The 21483-nt window shown below is 38.1% G+C and overlaps 1 protein-coding gene across 1 annotated transcript in view; it reads left to right on the top strand.

Annotated features, from left to right (window-relative positions):
- The window catches only part of FBN2 (fibrillin 2), a gene marked incomplete at both ends in the record, with an annotated part of 158293 nt that overhangs the window by 61265 nt on the left and 75545 nt on the right, over positions 1-21483 (top strand). The window contains 8 exons of the mRNA XM_079548052.1: positions 4206-4325; positions 4862-4987; positions 5618-5740; positions 6775-6897; positions 10621-10773; positions 11620-11673; positions 16832-16957; positions 18984-19109. Coding sequence (XP_079404178.1) covers positions 4206-4325; positions 4862-4987; positions 5618-5740; positions 6775-6897; positions 10621-10773; positions 11620-11673; positions 16832-16957; positions 18984-19109 — 951 coding nt within the window. The remainder of the gene's footprint in view (positions 1-4205; positions 4326-4861; positions 4988-5617; positions 5741-6774; positions 6898-10620; positions 10774-11619; positions 11674-16831; positions 16958-18983; positions 19110-21483) is intronic.

Below are 21483 nucleotides of genomic sequence, written 5' to 3'. Positions count from 1 at the left end.
GGAGGGACAAATTTCACAACTGGAATACTACGATTGAGGGCTACAAACTCTCTAAAAGGGATAGGCCCAGCAAGAGGGGTTGGAGGAGTTGCCCTCTGTCCTCTGAGAAACAGCCACGAACAGACTGAGAGAGCTTGTGGGTTGAAATTAGGAAACAAAAAAGATGGTGCTGGGGCTCTACTAGAGGCAGGGTAAGATGGGGCAGGCACAGAACTGAACTTGGCAAGGAATGTAAGAAGGGATTCTACAGGTACATCGGTTAGAAGAGATGTACATTCCAGAACATTTGTCAGGGCACATGAGGGATGAGCAGGTGATCTGAGACGGCCAGCATGGCTTCACTAAGGGCAGACTGTGCCTGGTAGTCTGGTAGCTTTCTGTGATGGACAGATGGCATTGGTGGACAAAGGAAAGGCAACTGATGTCTTGTGCTTGGACCTTGTGCAAGTTCTTTCATGTGGTCCCACACCACATCCTCATCTCTAAACTGGAGAAATATGCATTTTGAAGTCTCCCAATGCAAGAAGACACGGAGCTGCTGGACTAAGGAAAGTAGTTTAGTACCTTTCTCTCAGTTTTTTTGTGTGCTTGGAGAGTGTTAAGGTTCATCTTCTAAATTGTCATCTGTGATATATATAGCAAACCCAACTTTTATCAGCTTTTTTCTCTTTGGCAAAAGTTTTGTACAACACTTATCTGGCTGAGAAATAATAGGGATTTATTCTCTTGCTACATTCTTGGGCCACAGTAAGTATAAGTGCATTGTAGTCGAGGAATAGGAATGTTGGTGTAAGTCTGCTTTGCCTGGATATACTTTGTTTCCATTGTGTTTAGAATTCTTGCCATTTGTTGACAGCAATTAATTTTGTGTCACTGTAATCAGTTATCTCCAGACTGTGGTGAGCCTTGACTCTTGGGAAACTTGGAAGGCTCTAAGTATCTCCTGAAAGCTGGCATACTTAAATAATCTGAACTAATCATTACTAATTATTTTGACTTTTCAGTGGCTTGTAGTTTAAGGAGCTGCTTATATTTGGGAGACCTTGTACGAGATGGTGAACTTTATGAATATTTATCTCGATAACACAGCTTTGTTTCACTGTTACTTTCTAATGGCATTACAAAGAAGTAGTAGGAGTGTGTTAAGTGCCACATTGAAGTGCTGGTTTGTGAATATTAGTTGCTGTGAATCACGTAAAGTTGTCTTGGAACTTTAGACAAGAAATTAACTGCATGTGTGTATTGATATATATTAACTCATATTAGAGGGCTGCTTCAGTCTAAATTAAGTACTTTTCTCGTACTGAAATAACACGACTTGGGGTATTGATAACATTTGAATTTCACTAAGTAAAGTAGGGTTAATGGTATATAAATGATCTCTGCTTCTGTGCTGCTCTCTCTGGCTGCCTACTCCCCAAACAGTAAATTAAGAAGCCAGAAGTTATTAAAAATTTTTGTTTAAAGAAAAGAAAATCATTATTTCAAAGGTATTCTGACAAATCAAAACATAATCATATCGTATCACATCATAGAATGGCTTGGGCTGAAAGGGTCCTTAAAGCCCACCCAGCCCCTGCTGTGGGCAGGGCTGCCCCCCACCAGCTCAGCTGCCCAGGGCCCCATCCAACCTGACCTACAGGTGCCTACAGGGAAGGGGCACCACAGCTTCTCTGGGCAGCTGTGCCAGGGCCTCACTGCCCTCTGAGTAATTAATTTCCTTCTAATGATTAACTTAAATCAACCTTCCTTTAGGAAGGTTCCTTCCCCTCTTCTCCTATCACTATGAGACCATGTGAAAAATCAACTTGCTGTTTGCTAATAGGATCTCTTTAAGTACTGGAAGTTACATACTGCACTTTGACTTAAACTTGCATTATGCATCTCTCATGATGGAATGTTACCTGATGAAGCTTAAGGACCAATAGCAGTGCTAAGTGATCTCACACTAAAAGTCGTTTTTTCAAATTGGTATATGTTTGTAATACTGCTACATTTAATTAATTTTGTTGATAAAAACCCTATATAAAACTGTAAGTACATTGAAAGTGGCAGTAATCAAATAGCTGTGGTCTGTTGTGATTTGTATTACCAGACAACTAGACTTCTGTGTTTTAAATTTTATAATGGATCTTCACACTCATCACAGTAAGTCTTAAGTGAGTTTTGGAAGTTCCATTTTGTCTCTTCTGACAAGTGTTACAGGTGAAACCCTGAGAAAGGCGTATAATTGTGATGTAAGTGATGAAAAAGAAATATTTGTCACTGAGAAGAGGTGTGCAGGGGGATAGAATGAAATGGGCTAAATATCTGTCTCGTATGTTTCCTGTTTACAGTGCTTGAATATGCATGTTTGCAATGCAAACTCAAAGCCAACAACTTCTTTATATTAACATATATTTGCTATTTCCCTTTTTTACCAACAGCTTATAAAAATAAGAGGAACTTAAAATGAATGTTTTATGGGAAAATCATCTCATGCACAAGGCTTCGCAGGGATTTTCAAAGCTTATGTCAGCTATTTCAAAGAGGAGCATTGCATTCTTGCTGTAGAATTCATAAATTAATTTACAGTGAGATCCACTTATAACATGAACATTTCTTTAACAGATTAAGCTAATTGGCTTATAATATGCCATAAATGCTAATCTCTGTAGGAAAACTAAACAGTATAGAAAAGTGCCTTATCTATTATTTGTAAGTTTCCTCTGTCCTCCCTTATCCTAAAGCAACATAATTATACAGTAAATTCATTTGAATTACAGTGTTTGGCAAGATGTTAATGTGAAAATATGATTTAGACTTTGACATCTTTTTGGTAGCTGAGAACTTTGCTCTGATAGAGTCATGCTCAGATCTCCTTTGTTCCCAAACTGGCTGAGCACTGGGGAAATATATCTACTCAAGACAAGAAGCATCCCAACAAACAGGCACTGTGGAGAAGCCTGAGGGGAGGAAGCTGCTATAACTACACAGACATAGTTTTTTTGCAATGTAAAAAGCTGATATGTTTTGTCTTCTAAATTGTATTTAACATTCTGAATTTCTCTTTTCTTTACTTTGCTTCATTCTTGTGGTTTTACTGGAGTGATGCCTATGCAAAAAGGAATAGGCTAAATATGTGTAAAAGAAGGTATTTGATTCTTCCATTTGTTTTACCTCCGTTTACTTAACTGTTTACCCAAAACAATCTGATTATATCTAAGCACCAGGAATATTGTAAGCCAGCTCACGAAATCATTGATTTGGTAGTCCTAGATCTTATTGAGTTGTATATTGATGCCACTGGTTTTAACTGTATACACATTAAATCCTGTGAAGTGTGTGATGTTGTTTATGTTAATTGGCACATGTATAATCTAGCTATTCATGTTACAGCACTTTAAAGAAATATGCATTTATTTAACAGTAAGTGAAAATCATAGAGTCATAGAATGGCCTGTGTTGGAAAAAAATACTTTTTGTGAGTTTAATCTCTAATTCAGTGCTATTATTTTCAAGACATAATGATTTAAGTTTTAAAACTAGAACTGATAATGGTGGGAGCTTGTGGAGGACTTCAGAAACCATAATGAGGAGGAACAAACAATGTGGTTTTGGAGCTAGGAATAACTTTCTCAGTCTAGAGTCACAATTGGTTCATAGAAAGCCATTGGGAATCAAACCTGAGAAGGGTTCTTGAAAGGCAATAAGTTTTCAGAGCCCTGTGTGAGATGGGAGTAATTTCTGATTGGTTACCTAAAATTTAAACTGGTTGAAGTGTATTTCTGCTTATATTACCAGTTGCTCCAAAAAACTGAAAGCTTCTGAAGAGGAAAATAAGGTGCATTCTAGAGAAGAAGTAGGGTAAAAGCAGCACTACTGAAATGTAAAAACATGCTTTTTAAATGCCTTCTTTGATTAGTGCTGGTTATATTCTAAAGAACAAGTTGTTATTCAGTTAAAAGAGACTCTGCTTACTAAAGGGTTGCTTTAACCTGGCAACTGTCAGATACTGTGATGCAGTGACACTGTTTCTTGAAAATATCAGGCTAGTTTGCTGTGAGAATTGTGTGTTCTTAGGAAAGTCATGATTTTGTATCATGAACAAGTTTTAAGTTTCAAGATTTGACAGTTTACTGTCTTTTTCACTTAGAAGCTTCTAGGCTTGAAAAATAAGATGTGTACATGGTGTTTTGACTGATGTTCCCCTGTGCTGCCAACAGATGTTGATGAATGCACGTCCAACCCATGCTCTAATGGAGATTGTGTCAACACACCTGGTTCATATTACTGCAAGTGCCATGCGGGTTTCCAGAGAACTCCTACCAAGCAAGCTTGCATTGGTAAGAAAATTGGCTTCATGTCTACTGATATTGCAGATGTTCTGTCTCCTGTCGGATTATGTTCAATGTAGTTGCTAGTGCTATTTCAGTAAATTCCAATAGACTCTGTGTTAATTGGAATCCTTGTTCTGGGCTGCCATTTCGCTGATGATGTTATTCCATTATGCTGGAATACCTATTATTTGACCAGTCCATTCTAAACAAGAATTCTACAAAAAAATAGGAAATGGACTATTATTGTGCAAGTGTGCATTTATGTATGGAAGCAGATGAATGTTTGGACAGGTTTTTAGAGGTGCTTTCAATTTGTAATCGTTGAGCACCACTGCCATAAGTTTATTGTACAAGTTTGCAAGATACTATTTTTTTGTATCTCCAATGGAAAGAGAGCGAATTCTTAACTATTTATTATTTTTTTCAAAGTAATATTTAAGCAACATCCCTGCATTTTTCAGTGCAATTATTGTCACTATATGCATTTTAATTTATGATACCTTCTCCCTGTTTGTTTGGTTTTTTTTCCCCCTCCCCCTCAGATATAGATGAGTGCATCCAGAATGGTGTTCTTTGTAAAAATGGCCGATGTGTAAACACAGATGGAAGTTTTCAGTGTATTTGCAATGCTGGATTTGAATTGACTACAGATGGAAAAAACTGTGTGGGTAAGAACTCATCTTCATATATGGCATGCACTGGTCTGGTGATTGTAGAAATTGTACTTCATAGTGCTCTTTACCTTTTGTGAAATAAGACATGACCTGATGTGAACTTAATCCTCTGTGATCAAATAGACATTGTATGAAACAGTGTGCTTTCAAATAACAGTTGATGTCATTTTTGTTTTCAAAGCTACATCTCAGGAGACACGGGTAGTTCAGTGCCAGCAATAGCATTTTTGCCTAAAGCTTCACAGTAAGCACTTCGTATATCAGCATTGATGAAGAAATCACTGTTTTTATATTAGCTGTTCTGCATCAAAAAATCTTCCAAGATAAAAAGCAGTTTGCAGCAAGCTTTTAATTAGAACAGGTGATTGAAGCTTTCACATAATAAAGACTATGCATTGTTATTCCACACACAGTCTGCTGAAACACACAAAACAACTGATTATGATGGTGTACACATCTGCTGCTTTGTCTGTAGATTGAAAACTTCAGATGTTTCATCAGTTAAAAGAGAAATTTAATCTTAAAGTGAAGGAGTCTGTCACATCTCTTATGACTGCTTATTCACACTGTGTCATATTTTGGAGGTGAAGAGGTATAAACAATTCTCTTTGCAATGCTTTGCAGACCATGATGAGTGTACAACTACAAACATGTGTTTAAATGGGATGTGCATAAATGAGGATGGGAGTTTTAAATGCATCTGCAAACCAGGATTTGTTCTGTCTCCAAATGGGCGGTACTGTACTGGTATGTACAACTGTGGAGTAACAGTGAGAGAGTTTTGACTAAAACAGCACTTATTATTTATTTCCTGCATTTTCATTCGTGCAAAAATGGCAATCTCATCAGATTGATTTGATATCATACTAGTACCTTACTAATTTGTTACTGAGGATGTCTTAAGCTTCCTGAAAATAGTTCTTTAATTTACATTCTTAAAATTTCTTTTGAAATAACTGAATTATTTAGCACTATTACAAAGTACTGCAACAGATGATAAATTCGGTTGAAACATCTTGGAATCATTTCAAATGCAGCAAAATATGCAGACCTTTTATGAAATGGTAGAATTAGTAGAATACAGGAAGTTTAAAATGGTTTAAATGTTTTATTTTGAACATACTCAAATATTCCTTCTGTCCCACTATTCTAGCAATTCAAAATTTAGGACACCATATTTGGTAAATACAGTTAGAATCCTTTTTAAATGAGATTGTGGAAGCACTGCATAAAATGGTTTAGGAACAGAGCCTGATTTAGTTTCTGTTCAAGTATTGGAAAATGCCTGTTGCAGCTAGTAGAAGTAGGTTTGAGTGTGAGGCATTTCTAGGAGGTAGAAAATCATGTAAATACATTAGCTTTTCTGCCTTGAAGTTGAACTGTTTATATTATTTGTGTTTTTCTTAATGTGCATATATGGCTGGGCTATTCACTTACAAATTCACAACCATTAAAAATTACTTGAAGTTAAAGTTCACTATCATACGGATATTCTGTGAGTTTCTTTTATCAGAAGATGAACAAAGGGCAACATTTATCACTAATTTTGCTCAATCTGAAGTACCTTGCTGTTCCATAAAGTTTTTTTCTGACATTTTAGTGCACAGCTGGAATTCTGATTACGTAGTATGATTCCTAGCTGAGATTTTATTAGAAACAAACCTAGCATGTCTCAGTGATTCATCTGCTATCAAATAGACAATAGGTGGTGTTCTAAAAACACTATTTGTAAACCTGCTTAAACAGCAAATATGTTGTTGAATTGTGTTTCCTCCTGACAGACATTGATGAATGTCAGACATCGGGAATTTGCATGAATGGTCACTGTATAAATACTGAAGGATCCTTTCGATGCGAATGTCCGCCTGGCTTGGCTGTTGGAGTTGATGGTCGTGTGTGTGTAGGTGAGTGAGACTTTTTTTTTAATTGAAAGGTAAGGGGACTGACGCATTATATGATATCCTTCTGGGACATGTTGTCATCAGCTGTAGAATTAAAATAAACCAAGGAGGTCTTTTTCTTAAATAAAATTGACCTTTTTTGTTTTGCTCTGTTATGTGTTTGTTTCCAGGTGTGTACACATGTATATACATTCAGAATTATATTCAGTTGCACAACTTCTACTTCAGTTCACAAAAGGAAGTGTATCTAGTGTGGGGCACTGATATTTTTGCACTCCTGTTTTCTTATCTTTCTCTAATCTGGAAACATTCTCCCCCTACCATAGTGTTGAAAAAGATAAAGCTTTAGCAAGAGAAGGAGCAAAAATTAGATGAATAGGTTCTGTGAAATCAAATCTTTATTGCTGATTATTAGGAATTCTATCACATAAAGCCAATGTTAAAAGTCAAGAAGCTTACATTTCTTTGTGGAATCAGGCTGGTGCCACCTCTTGTTTACCTGTTACTCTTCTGATCTTAATAAAAAGCAGTTTCTTAGATTCAGCTGGAATGCAAGTATTTGTTATTTTAAACTAATGAGATTTTTTAGTAAGCAAAACTGTACTAAAAATTGAACCAACAAAAACAAGGATTGTTCTCTGGTCAGGTTGTTTGTTTTCTTCTAGTTTATTAAAGGTTTGGAGAAAAGCAGTGAAAAGATGTAAGAATGAGAAGAAGCTTTGTGTACTGTTTTTAATATAGGAATTTCACTGCATATGACACAGCAGCAAAACCAGATTTGAGTACAAGCTGTTCAGTACCTTTTTCATGGTCCAAGTTGGCCTCATCTTCACCCTTGTCAGTGATACAGCTGCAAAGAATCAGTTCTGTGTTCCCATTTACCTAATGTTGCCACAGTTCTAGCAGTGAAATGCTTCACAAATTGGCTGTCACCTGTGAACAATATGTTTTATTTGAAAGTGTTTAATTCCACATATCATAGCTTTAGGGTTTACCATAAAAGCTTAAATTTTCAACAGGAAATATCCTTAATATGGGAAAAATCATAAGGCAGAATCATGATTTATTTGGAAAATTCTCTTTAAAAAGATGATGTAATTATTCCAGGTCTAAAATAAAAGAGGAAATTTCCAATAGTGCGTAACAAAGATGTCCTTATACATGACCTTCAGAATGGAATTTCAGAGCCAGTTTGCTGTTCAGAATTTTGTGTGTATGTATATATTTACACATGCTGTGTTAGCTACAGGAATTCTCTGGCTATTCTGTCTTATTTATTACAAGACAACCTGGCTGCTGGAAAAGTATTTGTATTAAGGGCATTTATAATCCAAAAGTTAGTAAGTTACATGGAGCATCATCCTTCTAGCAGTAATCCTACAAACGTGCTAGGCAATTATTAGAACAATAATGACTTTAAAAATAAAAGCTATAATCTCACTTCAAATTTAAGTATTGTTTTACTTTTGAACAGTAACATCGATTCTGATGGGGTTATTCATAGAATAAAGAAGTAAAGTGTTCTTTTATTTAACATTAATAAATATTTTAGAGTTAACCACAAAATGTTATTCAAGTTTAGGAAAAAAAAAAAAAAAAGAACAGTAAAGGAGAACAAATGCTTGGAAAAGGAACAGTTAGATAACTACTCAGAGCCAAGGTAGTGTTTGCACACATCTGGAATTTGGCTATAGTTTCAACTGCAACTTCATGCTAAGATACCTCTGCTGGCTCTGTGTGTATGTGTGTCATCTCAGAACTTGCACTGACCTGTGGCTGTAGCTTTGTACAATGTTGTTTGTTCTCTGCTGAGGTACTTTTAGTTATGATTCAGTCTGCATTTCACATCTCTGCCCAAATACAGCCATCCAGGACAAAACAACTAAGTTTAGTTTTAGTCTGGTTATTTTGCAGTGCCTGTCATGAGCATTGCATGATTCATCCTTCTAAGACATCTGGATAAGTGCAGTGGCTTTCACTGAGAATAGGTCAATCACTGGTCCACCAGACCCTGACCACAAATACAGTGGTGTTAGTATTTCCAGCTGCTGAAGTGCTTCACTACAGAATTTGAGAGTCTATAAATGGTCTTCCAAGACCATTATCCGGAAAAATATGGAATAAAATCCCGGAGACAAGCACATGGTTACAAAAGCACCAATGCTAGGATATGGTTCAGGGCATAAAATAAGTTCCCCAGCATTCTGAAATTAATAGCCCAAAGCTGATCAAACTATTTAGGGAGCAGAGCAGGTTCATCAGTGAGGCGTGTGGTCAGAACTGTTGTGACATGGCAAACTTCAGCTTAGCAAGGTGCCTCAAGCAGTTGACGTGCAGATGGAGCATGGGAAGCACAGCCCTGGGAGAGCATTTTTCCTGTCACAGTATTTTAGATTCTTGAAGAATGAGCTTATTTATTCCTTCTTTGTGGGCTTTGTGAATCAGTGTCAGTGTAGATTAGACTGTTTTCCTACAATTTGTGAAGAAATTCTCCATCAGGTTGCCTGTTCTTCTTTTATTAAAACTTTGTTGAAAAGCTTCCTCCTAATACATGGCATCTGTAGCTTCCTTCATCTGCTTTCCACCTTCACATCTTTGACGACCTTCCAATAAAGTACTTCTTCCATAATTTCCAATCTTTTCTCCCACTGAAAATTTCTCCTCCAGGCGTTTCCTTCTCTTGAATTGCTTCTTCATTCTCTCCTGGACACATAACTAGGGGAAAACCTTCACTTCTGTGAGAGAACAGTGATCAAAGCTCTTTTATTCATAGCAGAGTGTGAACAGATCTGGACTTTCTAGACATGAAGGAAAAGGACGTGGTGCGACTAACTATTTTGCTGGGTACATAAGCAGACTTTTCTTGTGCAATGATACTTTATTGTTGTCAAGCATAAAAATCTTTTCCTGCTGTCAAGTGCAAGTGAATTGTACTGGCTTCACCTAGGCTCTTGGCAAGGAATGAGCCCTGAAATCTGGGCTGCATTTAGCTGTGCTCCAGAACTGCTTGTCCTATGGGAGACCATGGACAACATTCTATGTACAGGCTATGCCATGTTGAAGGAGCCAGCTTACAGCTAAGAGCTGGAAGGACATAGAAGAAATTGCCAGTTCTTGTTGGAATTGGCGCTGTTATATTTTTCGTGCAGATTTCTTTGTTGTTTTCAGGACATGTTTAAGGCATCTATCTGCATTCCCTCGGATCCTCTTTAAGTGAATTGAGACTCATGTTCAGACCTCAGCGTATCATAGTTCTACTGGAAGTTCGACAAGGAATATAATTAAAGCCATGCTCTGGCCTAGTCTGTAGATACCTGAAGTTCTAGCAAGTGGGAAGTTCTAGCAAGTGTCTCCAGAAGTGTAAAAGTAAAAACTAAAGACTACTTACTCTGTATCCTGCTGTTCTCAATTGTATGTTTAGGTTGACTGTCCACAGACACTCTTGCTGAAAGATAGCCCATATTATCCTTTAAACATTTATGCAAAAGGCATCTGACCCTGAAATGTCCAAAAAAAAAACCAAAAAAACCCCAAAACAAAAACAAAAAACAGCATGAACAGCAATAGCAAAACATGTTAAAAGCTGTCTAAAAGAATTTCCTAAAATTCTGACTAATTACTGAGCTTACTGTCATCAATACGTGCAGGTCCCTTTCATAGATAGTGTCTATCCATTTCACTGGGGGCCTAAAGAAATAAAATATTTATTTGCTTTCTCTTTGTTAGATACTCATATGCGTAGCACATGCTATGGAGGTATCAAAAAAGGAGCATGCATTCGTCCCTTCCCTGGTGCTGTGACAAAATCTGAATGTTGCTGTGCCAATCCTGACTATGGTTTTGGAGAGCCATGTCACCCCTGCCCTGCTAAAAACTCAGGTAGAATTTTACATTTCTTCAACTACTGGTTTTTTTTTTTTTTTTTAAATCTTATTCAGAGAGCTCATTTACTTCATACATTTAGGAAAAATGAACAATTTACTTAATAGAATTGTACACTGAAAGTGTTTGCTCTTTTTAAGAAAAGCAAACTCTCTGGTATTCTGTATTGAGTGTTTTTATGCATTGTAACATTTGAGGCAAACCAAGTTACAGAGCTGCCCTGACTGTGTCAAAACTGAAAAAGAAGGAACATGAGTTCTATGAATGAAACTGGATACTTGAATTAAGTGTTGACTCTAAATAATGATTAGGTAAAGAGAATAAGCAGACAGCTCTGATAAATCTTTACATTTCATAGTTCAGTAAATCTAGTTTAAGAGAAGTCTTGTATTCACTTTAGAAATCTATAATTTATAGGAATTAGTTCTTCAAATGAGCATGGACACTGAAAAAAAAAAAAGACTCTTGCAAACAGAACTGAGATAAGAAGTCTTGGATGGTAATTCCATTCCATGTTGTTTTAGAGGAAGAAAAACTGGATTGTGGTTGAAAGTAATATCAGAGCGAGAAGTACTGTCAAGACTATAATGAAATCACTCTAGTGTTACATTCTTGTTATCAAATTTTGTATTTGAATATGTGCAGAAGTTCAGAGTGGAATGTTACTATCACATCTAGCTAAGGTATCTATAATTCATGTGAACACTGACATTTTATTACTTAAATTGTAGAAAATTATTTTGAGAAAGAATCAAGTGGATTTATTTTAGGATTAAAAAAGCAAAACACTGCAAATGACTTTGTTTTTTTATTTCCCCCAACATCTCTTTCTGCAATGAATAGCGGAGTTTCATGGCCTGTGTAGCAGTGGAATAGGCATTACCGTGGATGGACGAGGTATGTTGCACATTTTATTTAGTATATGTGATTGGAGATGGGAAAAAATGGTATACTTAAAAACAGATTTTTCTGTAACGTACATGAAACTAACATTTTACTTGTAGCATTTTCGTTATTAAAGCATAATAACTAAATGCCATCTAAAGAAAGAGCCAGAATTAGTTCCCTACAATTGTAGATGTTATCTTAATCCAGCAAGAAAAAAACCAGTCATGTCCATTTTAATTTCGTTATGTGATTTTCATTATGTGACATTATGTGAGTTTTAGGATACAAGACAGGTTCCTCTGATTTGGGTAATGACAGGGGTCACTTGCATTTTTAGCTGATTTTCTATCGTTTAGAATAATAGCAGAGCAGTTCTTCACTCCAGATCCAGAGATAATTTCTCTGATGAGGTACTTGGAAGGAAGCTTACTAAAAAAAGGTCCTCTTATGTAGTTCCTGGAATGAGAGATTTTATTTGTTGCTGGAATTTGTAAGGTTGTAGCTTCTTTTTCTATCATCAGAGAGGGGAATTTTATAAGCAGTAGTTGAGCCAAACCTGAAGGAAGGGCAAGACATGCTTTACCTTCCAGTTAAATAGGACAGGTTGAAGAAAGAGTGGTTTTATTGCTAGGTTCTTCCCTGATGAGTTAATAAAGTTGCAGCCAGATACTGTATGTGTAATATTTCAAGGCATTTAATCTGTATAGCTTTTATCCTCATCAATTTTAAAGCTCTTACTCAGTTCAGAAGGAACAGAATGAGACCAATGGAACATGATACCTAGTAAAAGTCACATAACTTAAAAAAAAAAAAAAAAAAAAAAAGCACTGTATTAGAAGGGTTCAGTAATTACATGTGCATAATTTTATCCTTGCTTTTTGAGCTCATTTCTTAATGTCTTGCCAAACTTAAAAGCAATGTGAAATATGTAGTTTGTATATCTCATGAAGAAATAAATGCAGTGCATCCTGATTTTGTACGAATGCTGCCTTACTGTTAGGATTTACTTGTAGGAGGCTTTACAGTCTTTTGGATATGTGGAAAATGAAATTTCTCACTAAAAATGTAAGACTAGTTAAGCTCTCCATCAACTGCAAGCTAAATACCATAATCTCTTGGGGGACCTGAATAAAACTGGTATTTTTTGTACATCTTGCATGTGAGCTCATACATAGTTTTCTTGATGCTATTCCTACTGCTGTTTGTGCTGTGGGAGATTGTTTGCCAGTTTTATGTCCTGAAGGAGAGGAGTACTGATCCTGCATCTGGTCGCTAATTTATATTGTTTTCCTTGTCAAAAGCAATGAGAATCCTTATCTACAGTGAATGGGAATATATTTTACCAGTGAAGGTCTTGGCATATAGAATGACTTTCAGTTGATTCATAGCTTGTTAATTAAGCTGCTATCCATCACCACATACTTACTGCTTGCATTCAGCTTGTGGTTAACAAGCCCAAAACCTTTAAATCTTCCTGTGGGAGGAATCTGAATGCACTGATGAGGGCAAAGATTTTACTGTCTGGTTCAACATAAAAAGTAAAGGGAGGGACAGGACTTTCTAAAAGCATTAACTTTGAGGAGTTGGACACTATGATCCTTCTGGGTCACATCCAACTCAGGATATTCTATGATTCTATTATTAACTTTATAAGGAGAAACAGAATCATGAAATGTGGTTTTCCTGCAAGATGTAAATGAGGCCAGCAAGATACAGAAAACTTTCTGCTTTAAAGGAAACATAAAGCTGAAATATTATACTACTTTATACTTTCTTAAATAATGTTCAGATATCTCAGATCTTTGAGTTTAATCCAGGCATAGCATAACTTTTAGAATCATAGAATTATTTGAGTTGGAAGAGACCTTTAAAGGTCACGTAGCCCAACTCTCTTGCAATGAACAGGGGCACCAGCAGCTCAATCAGGTTGCTTAGAGCCCTGTCCAGCCTGGCCTTGAATGTCTCCAGGGATGCGGCATCCACCACATCTCTGGGCAACCTGTGCCAGTGCCTCACTACCTTTTCCTTACATTCAGTCTAACTCTCACCTCTTTTAGTTTTGAACCATCTCCCTTGTCCTATCACAGCAGCCCCTGCTAAAGTGTCTGTCCCCTTCTTTTGATAGCCCTCCTTTAAATACTGAAAAGCTGCTATCATGTCTCCCTGGAGCCTTCTTGTCTCCAGGCTGAACAGTATTTTCCAAATGCATTTCAGAGTATATGTAAATTATGAGGAATATCCTGATCTAAACTGCACTATGTTTCGAGAGGAAATGTCCTTTATAAAAAAATGAACTGTACAAATATAAAACAATATTTTTATGAAGTCACAGCTAGACCAGCATACCTGCTGTTTTTTCCAGTGTTTGGAAAGGGAACTATTCAAGTAATGGGCTTACCGTATGGGAAGAAATAACTTAACTTAGTATTGAAAACCCCTCCTTTCCTCAGAGGTAAAAAAAAAAATATTAAAAATAGCCTGTTCCTGCTCTTATAGTTCATATAAATATTCTGGAATTTTCCAACTACAGCAGAAATTCTATATGGGACTGTAAATTTAGGGAATATATCTCATTCATCATCCTATTCTGTCCATCCAAGAGAAATTTCAAAATTCCAATAAATACTGTGATTTCTATAAGCCTGAATATGCTGTGGTATTGATGTATGCATTAGTTCTGTATTAGGAAACGTATTTATATCACCTAATAAATTATATCTTCTTACCTAATATCCTCAAACCACAGGCATTGAGTGCACAGGCTTGGTATTTTGCATCAAGGTATTCTTACAAACATGTAGTCATTTTATTGATTTAATGTGGAAAGCATGCCTACAGGTCATCCATTTTAGCGTTCTGCTCAGAGCGGGGCTAACTTCAAAGTTGAATCAGGTTTCTGAAGGACTTGCCTGGTTGTATTTGTAAGATCTCCAAGGATGGAATTCCCACAGCCTCTCTGAGCAGCTTACTCTAGTGCTTAACCGCTCTCGTGGGGAAGAATTCTTTCCCTAGCATTCAGTTAAAATTTCCCCAGCTGTTTTTAACTGTTGCCTTGTGCGCTTTTATTGTATAACTTGGAAAAGAGGTTTGTTCCATCTTCTCTGGGACAGAATCACAGAATGGCCAGGGTTGGAAGGGACCTCAAAGATCATAATCTCCAACCTTCTGCCACATGCAGGACCACAACCTCCCCATTTAATACTAGACCAGCTAATATTAGACCAGGGCCTCATCCAATCTAGCCTTGAACACCTCTAGGGTCGGGGCATCCACGGCCTCTCTGGGCAGCCTGTTCCAGCACCTCGCCATTCTCTCTGTAAAGAACTTCCCCCTGTCATCCAACCTAAATCTCCCCTCCCTCAACTTAAAACCATTTCCTCTTGTTCTGCAGTTATCAACCCTTTCAAAGAGTTGACTCCCCTTCTGTTTATAGGCTCCTTTTAGGTACTGAAAGGCTGCCATGAAGTCACCCTGCAGCCTTCTGTTCTCCAGGCTGAACAAGCCCAGCTCCCTCAGCCTGTCTTCGTAGGGGGGGTGCTCCAGCCCCCTGATCATCTTTGTGGCCCTCCTCTGGACCCTCTCCAGGAAGTCTCTGTACTGGGGGCTCTAGTCTTGGAAGCAATACTCCAGATGGGGCTTCACAAGAGCAGAGTAGAGGGGGACAATCACCTCCTTGTCTCTGCTGGCCACCCCTCTTCTGATGGAGCCCAGGATACCATTTGCTTATTGAGCTGCAAGAGCACACTGCTGGCTCATGTTAAGCCCTTCACCTATCAAGACCCCCAGGTCCTTCTCTGCAGGGCTGCTCTCAAGGACTGCTCCTTCCAGTCTGTATAAATGCCTGGGATTCCTCTGGTCCAAGTGCAAAACTTTGCACTTTGCTGTGTTGAACCTCATTAGATTCATCTGGGTCCACCTTTCGAGTCTGTTGAGGTCCCTCTGGATGGCATCCCTTCCTTCCACCGTGTCGAACGCACCGCTCAGCTTTTTGTCGTCAGCAAACTTGCTGAGGGTGCACTCGATTCCGTCATTGATGTCATTAATAAAGATGTTGAAGAGCACTGGTCCCAAGACAGACCCCTGGGGGACACTGCTTGTTACCAGCCTCCACCTGGGCACAGAACGATTAATCACGACCCTCAGTCTGCGGCCTTTCAACCAGTTTCTTATCCATCGACTGGTCCACCCATGAAATCCACATCCCTCCAATTTGGAGATATGGATGTAGTGGGGGACCATGACAAAGGCCTTGATCAAGTCCAGGTAAATGACATCAGTCACCTTTCCCTTGTCCACGATTGCCGTCACTCCATCACAGAAGGCCACCAGATTGGTTAAGCATGACCTTCCCCTGGTGAAGCTGTGTTGGCTGTTTCGGATCACACGCTCATTCCTCATGTGATGAAGCATGTTGTCCACGTGGATCTGTTCCATGATTTTCCCAGATACGGAGATGAGACTCACTGGCCTGTAGTTTCTGGGTCCTCCTTGCTCCCTTTCTTACAAATGAGAGTGACGTAACTCTTCCTCTAGTCATCTGGGACCTCACCTGACAGCCACAACTTATCAAAAATGATGGAGAGCAGCTCGGCAACCACTTCAGCCAGCTCCTTCAGGACCCTGGGATGCACGCCATCCGGCCCCATAGACTTGTGCACGTTCAGTCTTATGAGGTAGTCTTGGACTTGCTCTGCCCTTACACTGGGGGAGGATTTACTGCCCTGGTCCCCACCGAAAAGTTTAGGGATGCAGGGCATCCATCATGCAGGAACGATCTTAATTATGAGTGAACTGCTATCATATCTCCCTGTCACCATGGTCTTGCTCACTAAATTCACTCATTCAGCCTCTTTTCATGTATCATATGCTCCACCCCTCTAACAATCTTTGCAACACTTTGAGTTATTCTCCCCAGTCTGCTGGTATCTTTCTTGGATTGAGAGTCCCAAAACTGAACACATTGTTTAACACAGATATGCTGTCATCTGTGCTGAATAGAGGGGAATAATTGCTTCCTTCACCTTCCTGTCTGCACCCTTGCTCTAAATAACAGCCCCAACCTCCAGTGAGTCAGATGCTCCCTTAATTTTGATTCTGTCCGCATCACTTAGTCAGGTTTTTTTATACTTTCCAATATCTTCTGTTTCCAATATGTTATCTTCTGCAGATATTAATGAGTGTGCATTGGATCCTGACATTTGCTCAAATGGAATTTGTGAAAACTTACGTGGCAGCTATCGTTGTAACTGTAACAGTGGCTATGAGCCTGATCCTTCTGGAAGGAACTGTGTGGGTAAGTTTCTCTATTTTGCTATAAATGTTGCATAATTCATCACCACATTGATGATAATTTGAATTGATAGAACATGGATTGCAAGGGAGACATATGTTCTTAAAGCTACAGTGAAAACAAAAAATTTCTATTGATGCACCTTCCCTGGTAACTCCATAGCCAGTATTTTTACTTCTGTCTTCTTCTGTTATTTGGCGGAGGTGTTTGATGATTTTATTTTATTTTTTTATACTGTTTGTCTCGGATGTGTAGCCATCAGATATCATTGCAGGCTTGGATTTGTTTTTCTCAAGAGCATGGATATTCTGTTATACAAGAGAATCTAAAATGTGTCACTTTCAAGACTTGAAGATGAGTTGACAAGAATTGAAAGTTATGGTTTTGCACAGTAAAATGTAACATATGGCTACCATTACCAAAATGAACAGTACCTGGTGGTCTATCTGTGATGTCCCTGGGTTACACAAGTACAGTATGGTTAATTGATGCATGCAGAGTATTCTAACTTGTGAAAGCTTTCAGGAGAAAAAAATTAACCACTCCTGCCATTTACCAAGTCATAACTGGATAGTAGGCCCAAGTCTAACACTAGTTTTTTTTGGTTGCCTTGAGTGTAATGCCTCTGATGTATTTCCACGGAGACTACAACAGATACAAAGAAAACAGTAATAATAATTGGTAGAGGAAGTTCTCACCTATAGAACGCTGTTTTCACCACCATTAGCTATGCATTTTTGCCAGTGAGGATCAAAAGACTGCATGCCACACTCGTGAAGATCTGCACAAGCACAGGTGACCCATTTTCACTGTTAGCACTGGTGAAAGGCACCACCTACTGCCTCATTGTGAGAGTGAGGTGCCATTTTATTCCATACAGAGGAATTCAGTGACACACTTTTGCTTCATCCACACTTTCATGTCAGACACCATTCAGTCAGACTGCCCCTGTACTGCCATCTGTTGCACAGCAACAATGTTGTTGGGAAGGTACTGCCATACTGCCAACATCTGCCTTTCATGTTGTGAGCCAACACCGTAAAGTAGGAGGCATTACTTCTGGAGCAGTCCTCATATTTATTTTAGGTTGCCAACGGAATCACAGCAGTGAGATTTTTTTAAGAGACCTTCAGTTGTCAGGTTTTTTAGTTTGGTTTAGATATTATAGATAGATGATAGATAATAGATAGATAGATTGATAGATAATAGATATATATATAGAGAGATAATATATATATATATTTATTATATTTATAAATATTTATATATTTATATATTTATATATATAAATATATAAATAGAGCATTGTTGTAATATCTAGGTACATTTTCTGTAAGTGTTTGGCAGTACCCACCGGAAAAGGCCTAGCATTTAACATTTCAGAGTTGGGATAATTAATACTACTCCTCATGTTTCTATATGAACATGTTTTTGTGTTTTTTTTTTTTTTTTAATTAATTTGGGCAATTCTTATATTAAAAAAAAAGGTGTATAACACAAGTGCATTGTGCAGTAATAGCCCTGCTATTATATATATATCCTATTATATATATATATCCTATTATAGCCCTGCAGTTTTTAATACAAAACTTAAGCTTTTATTAAAAACTAATGGAAATCTTCCTTAAATCATTGGAAAGTCTTAAATCTCATCCTACCATAATAGCTTTATTTGGAGGAATTACTGTTCTTGACACTTAAAGTTTACTGATCTGTTATTGGTATTTATGGACAACAAAACTGCGGCATTTTTGGTGGAGAAAACCTGAACTATGAAGTGTGGAATAATTTTAATATTGAACATTTCTACCTAGGAACATGAAATAGTGAAAGTGTTTCTTTTCATTTCCTTGATTTAAGAAATTTTGCAGCTGGTTACTTTCTGAAGGCCCTAAATATGATCTTTTGACAGGAAATACAATACTTCACAATGCTTCCCATTCTTAAAATTCTTGCAATAGGAGCTTGTTAGAGAGACTAAGGCATCTTGTGGCATTTGATCTTACTGATGTTAATTCATCTGTTACAGACATTGATGAATGTTCAGTGAATGGGCTGCTGTGTGATAATGGCCTCTGTCGAAACACTCCTGGAAGTTATAGCTGCACTTGTCCAAAGGGCTATGTGTTCAGCACTGAGACAGACACGTGCGAAGGTGAGAAATCTACAAATTGTTAATCTTATTGCTTTATTTTATTTGCTTTTATTGCTTGCGTAGTATTAAAGCTAACTGATTAAAAACCATTCAGACTGGAGACAAGAACAAGAGCAAAAGAGAGTACTAAGGTATGGCATAAAGCATTCCTCTTATAATTTTTTTGCAGTACTTTTAGTATGTTGGGTCTTGTCAGTGAATTTCTAGGGAAGTAATCAGTTCATTGTTGTATGAAAGTGTTTTCCTATCTTTAGACAATACATGTGGAAGATGAAATAGAAGCAAATATATACTTGCCTTGTATTATACAGTGATGACATAAAGTTTATAATTTAAGGAAAACTGCATGTTTTGATCACAAAAGACTTCATTTTTTTCCCATCAGCCTATGGTGATTTTTAATTGTAGATCATATTCTGATATGCATGTGATGTTTGAGTTCCTGGGTCTGAATGTTACTGCCTGGTGATAAAAAATTGTCTTTTGTTTTCCTCAAAATTCATACCTTATAGTCAAAATTGCTTTTGTTTTCATGCTAATGGACAATGTCAGAGGCATGAAAGTGTCACACTGCAGAAACTGAACACAGAATTACAAAATTATTGTGACTGCAAGGAACTGCTGGTGGAGGTCATGTTGTCCAACCTCCTGATTCAAGCAGGGCTATTCAGAGCAAGTTGCCCTTTGCCATGTCTAGATGGCTTTGAAACATCTCCAAGGAAGGAGATTCAACAACTTCTTTGGGAAATCTGTTCTAGTACTCAGTCACCAGCACAGTGAGGAATTGCTTACTGATATTCCAGTTTGTGCCTATTGCCTCTTATCCTGTCATTGAGCACCACTGAGAAGAGCCTGTCTCTGTCTTCTTTGAACCCTCCTTTTGAATGTATACACTGGTAACATCCCAACTGAACCTTCTCTTCTTTAGGCTAAACAATCCCAGCTTTCTCAGCCTTTCCTCACAGGAAATGTGCTCCAGTTCCTTCATCATCTTCTTGGAGCTTAGTTAGACTCTCTTCAGTACATCCATGTCTTTCATCTACTCGGAGGTCCAGACCTGGACACAGCCTTCCAGGTGTGAATGCAGCAGTGCTGGGTAGAAAGGATGGATCACCTGCCTCTACCTGTTGGCAGTGCATTGTTTAATATAGTCACAAATGCCATTAGCTTTCTTAGCAGGAAGGGCACATTGCTGGGTCTTGTTCAACTTGGTGTCTGCTAGGACCCACAGGGCATTTTTTGCAAAGCTGCTTTTCAGCTGGGTTGCCCCCAGCCATGTAATGGTGCCTGGGTCTGTTCCTCTCCAGTTTCAAAGCCCTCCCAAAGGCTTTGAACTTCTTGTTGAACTTCATGGGTTTCCTGCCAGCCAATTTCTCCAGCTTGTAAAAGTTGCTCTGAATAGCAGTATGAGTCTCTGATTTATCAGTTACTCCTTTTAGTTTGTGGCATCTGCAGACTTACTTGAGAGTACCGACTTCTTCAACATCCCAATCATTAATTACCAAATCATTGTTACCAAACAAGAATGGACCCAGGATCAATCCCCAGGGTACACCACAAGTTAATGGCCTCCAACTAGGCTTTGGTTTATTGATCACCACCCTTTGGGTTTGCCAGTTCTGACACTTCTTAATCCACCTCACTGTATGCCCATCCAAACTGTATACGTTAAAAGCTTCTCTATGAGGATCTTATGGTGGCAGTCAAAGGCCTTACTGAAGTCCAGGTAGACAATATCACTCATATCCATCATAGTGATGATTTAATTAGTGAAGCTTACAAGGTTGGTCAAGCATGATTTCCCTTTGTTGAATCCATGCTGACTGCTCTTGATGATTTTGAACTCCTTCATATGCCTGGAAATGGTTTCCAGGCATAGCTGCTCCATCAGCTGTTCAGGGATCAAGGTGAGGCTGACTGACTTGTAGTTTTCCCAGGTCCTCCTTTTTGCCCTTCTTGAATATATGAGTGACATTTGCTTTCCTCCAGTTTTAGGCACTTCCCCATATGTCTATGATCAAGCAAAGTATCCTCACAACGATGTTTGCCATCGTTACCCTCATTGCTTGCAAGGATGCATGGTCTTAATGAATGTCCCGTTTGCTTAAGTGTTCCTGGAGTGATTCTAGTACAGAAGACTATCTCCATCTTCTATGCTCCAGCCTTTCCCCTTGATCTGTGGGAAGTGGGATTCTTGAAGACTGGTCTTTCTAGTAAAGACAAGCAAATTTGAATAAGAAATTTTACTGATTTATTAGTTATTATTATTAGTTATTTAGTTATTTTTTAGTTTTAAGCAAAGCTGTGAAATAAGGGAGTTGAAATGAAAGTATTGGCTTTTGTCTCATTTTTAATTAGTATTCAGAGCAGCAAT

Source organism: Tetrao urogallus (assembly GCF_951394365.1).
Source record: "Tetrao urogallus genome assembly, chromosome: Z".
Taxonomy (NCBI): Eukaryota; Metazoa; Chordata; class Aves; order Galliformes; family Phasianidae; genus Tetrao; species Tetrao urogallus.
This window is presented reverse-complemented; position numbering and strand designations above follow the sequence as displayed.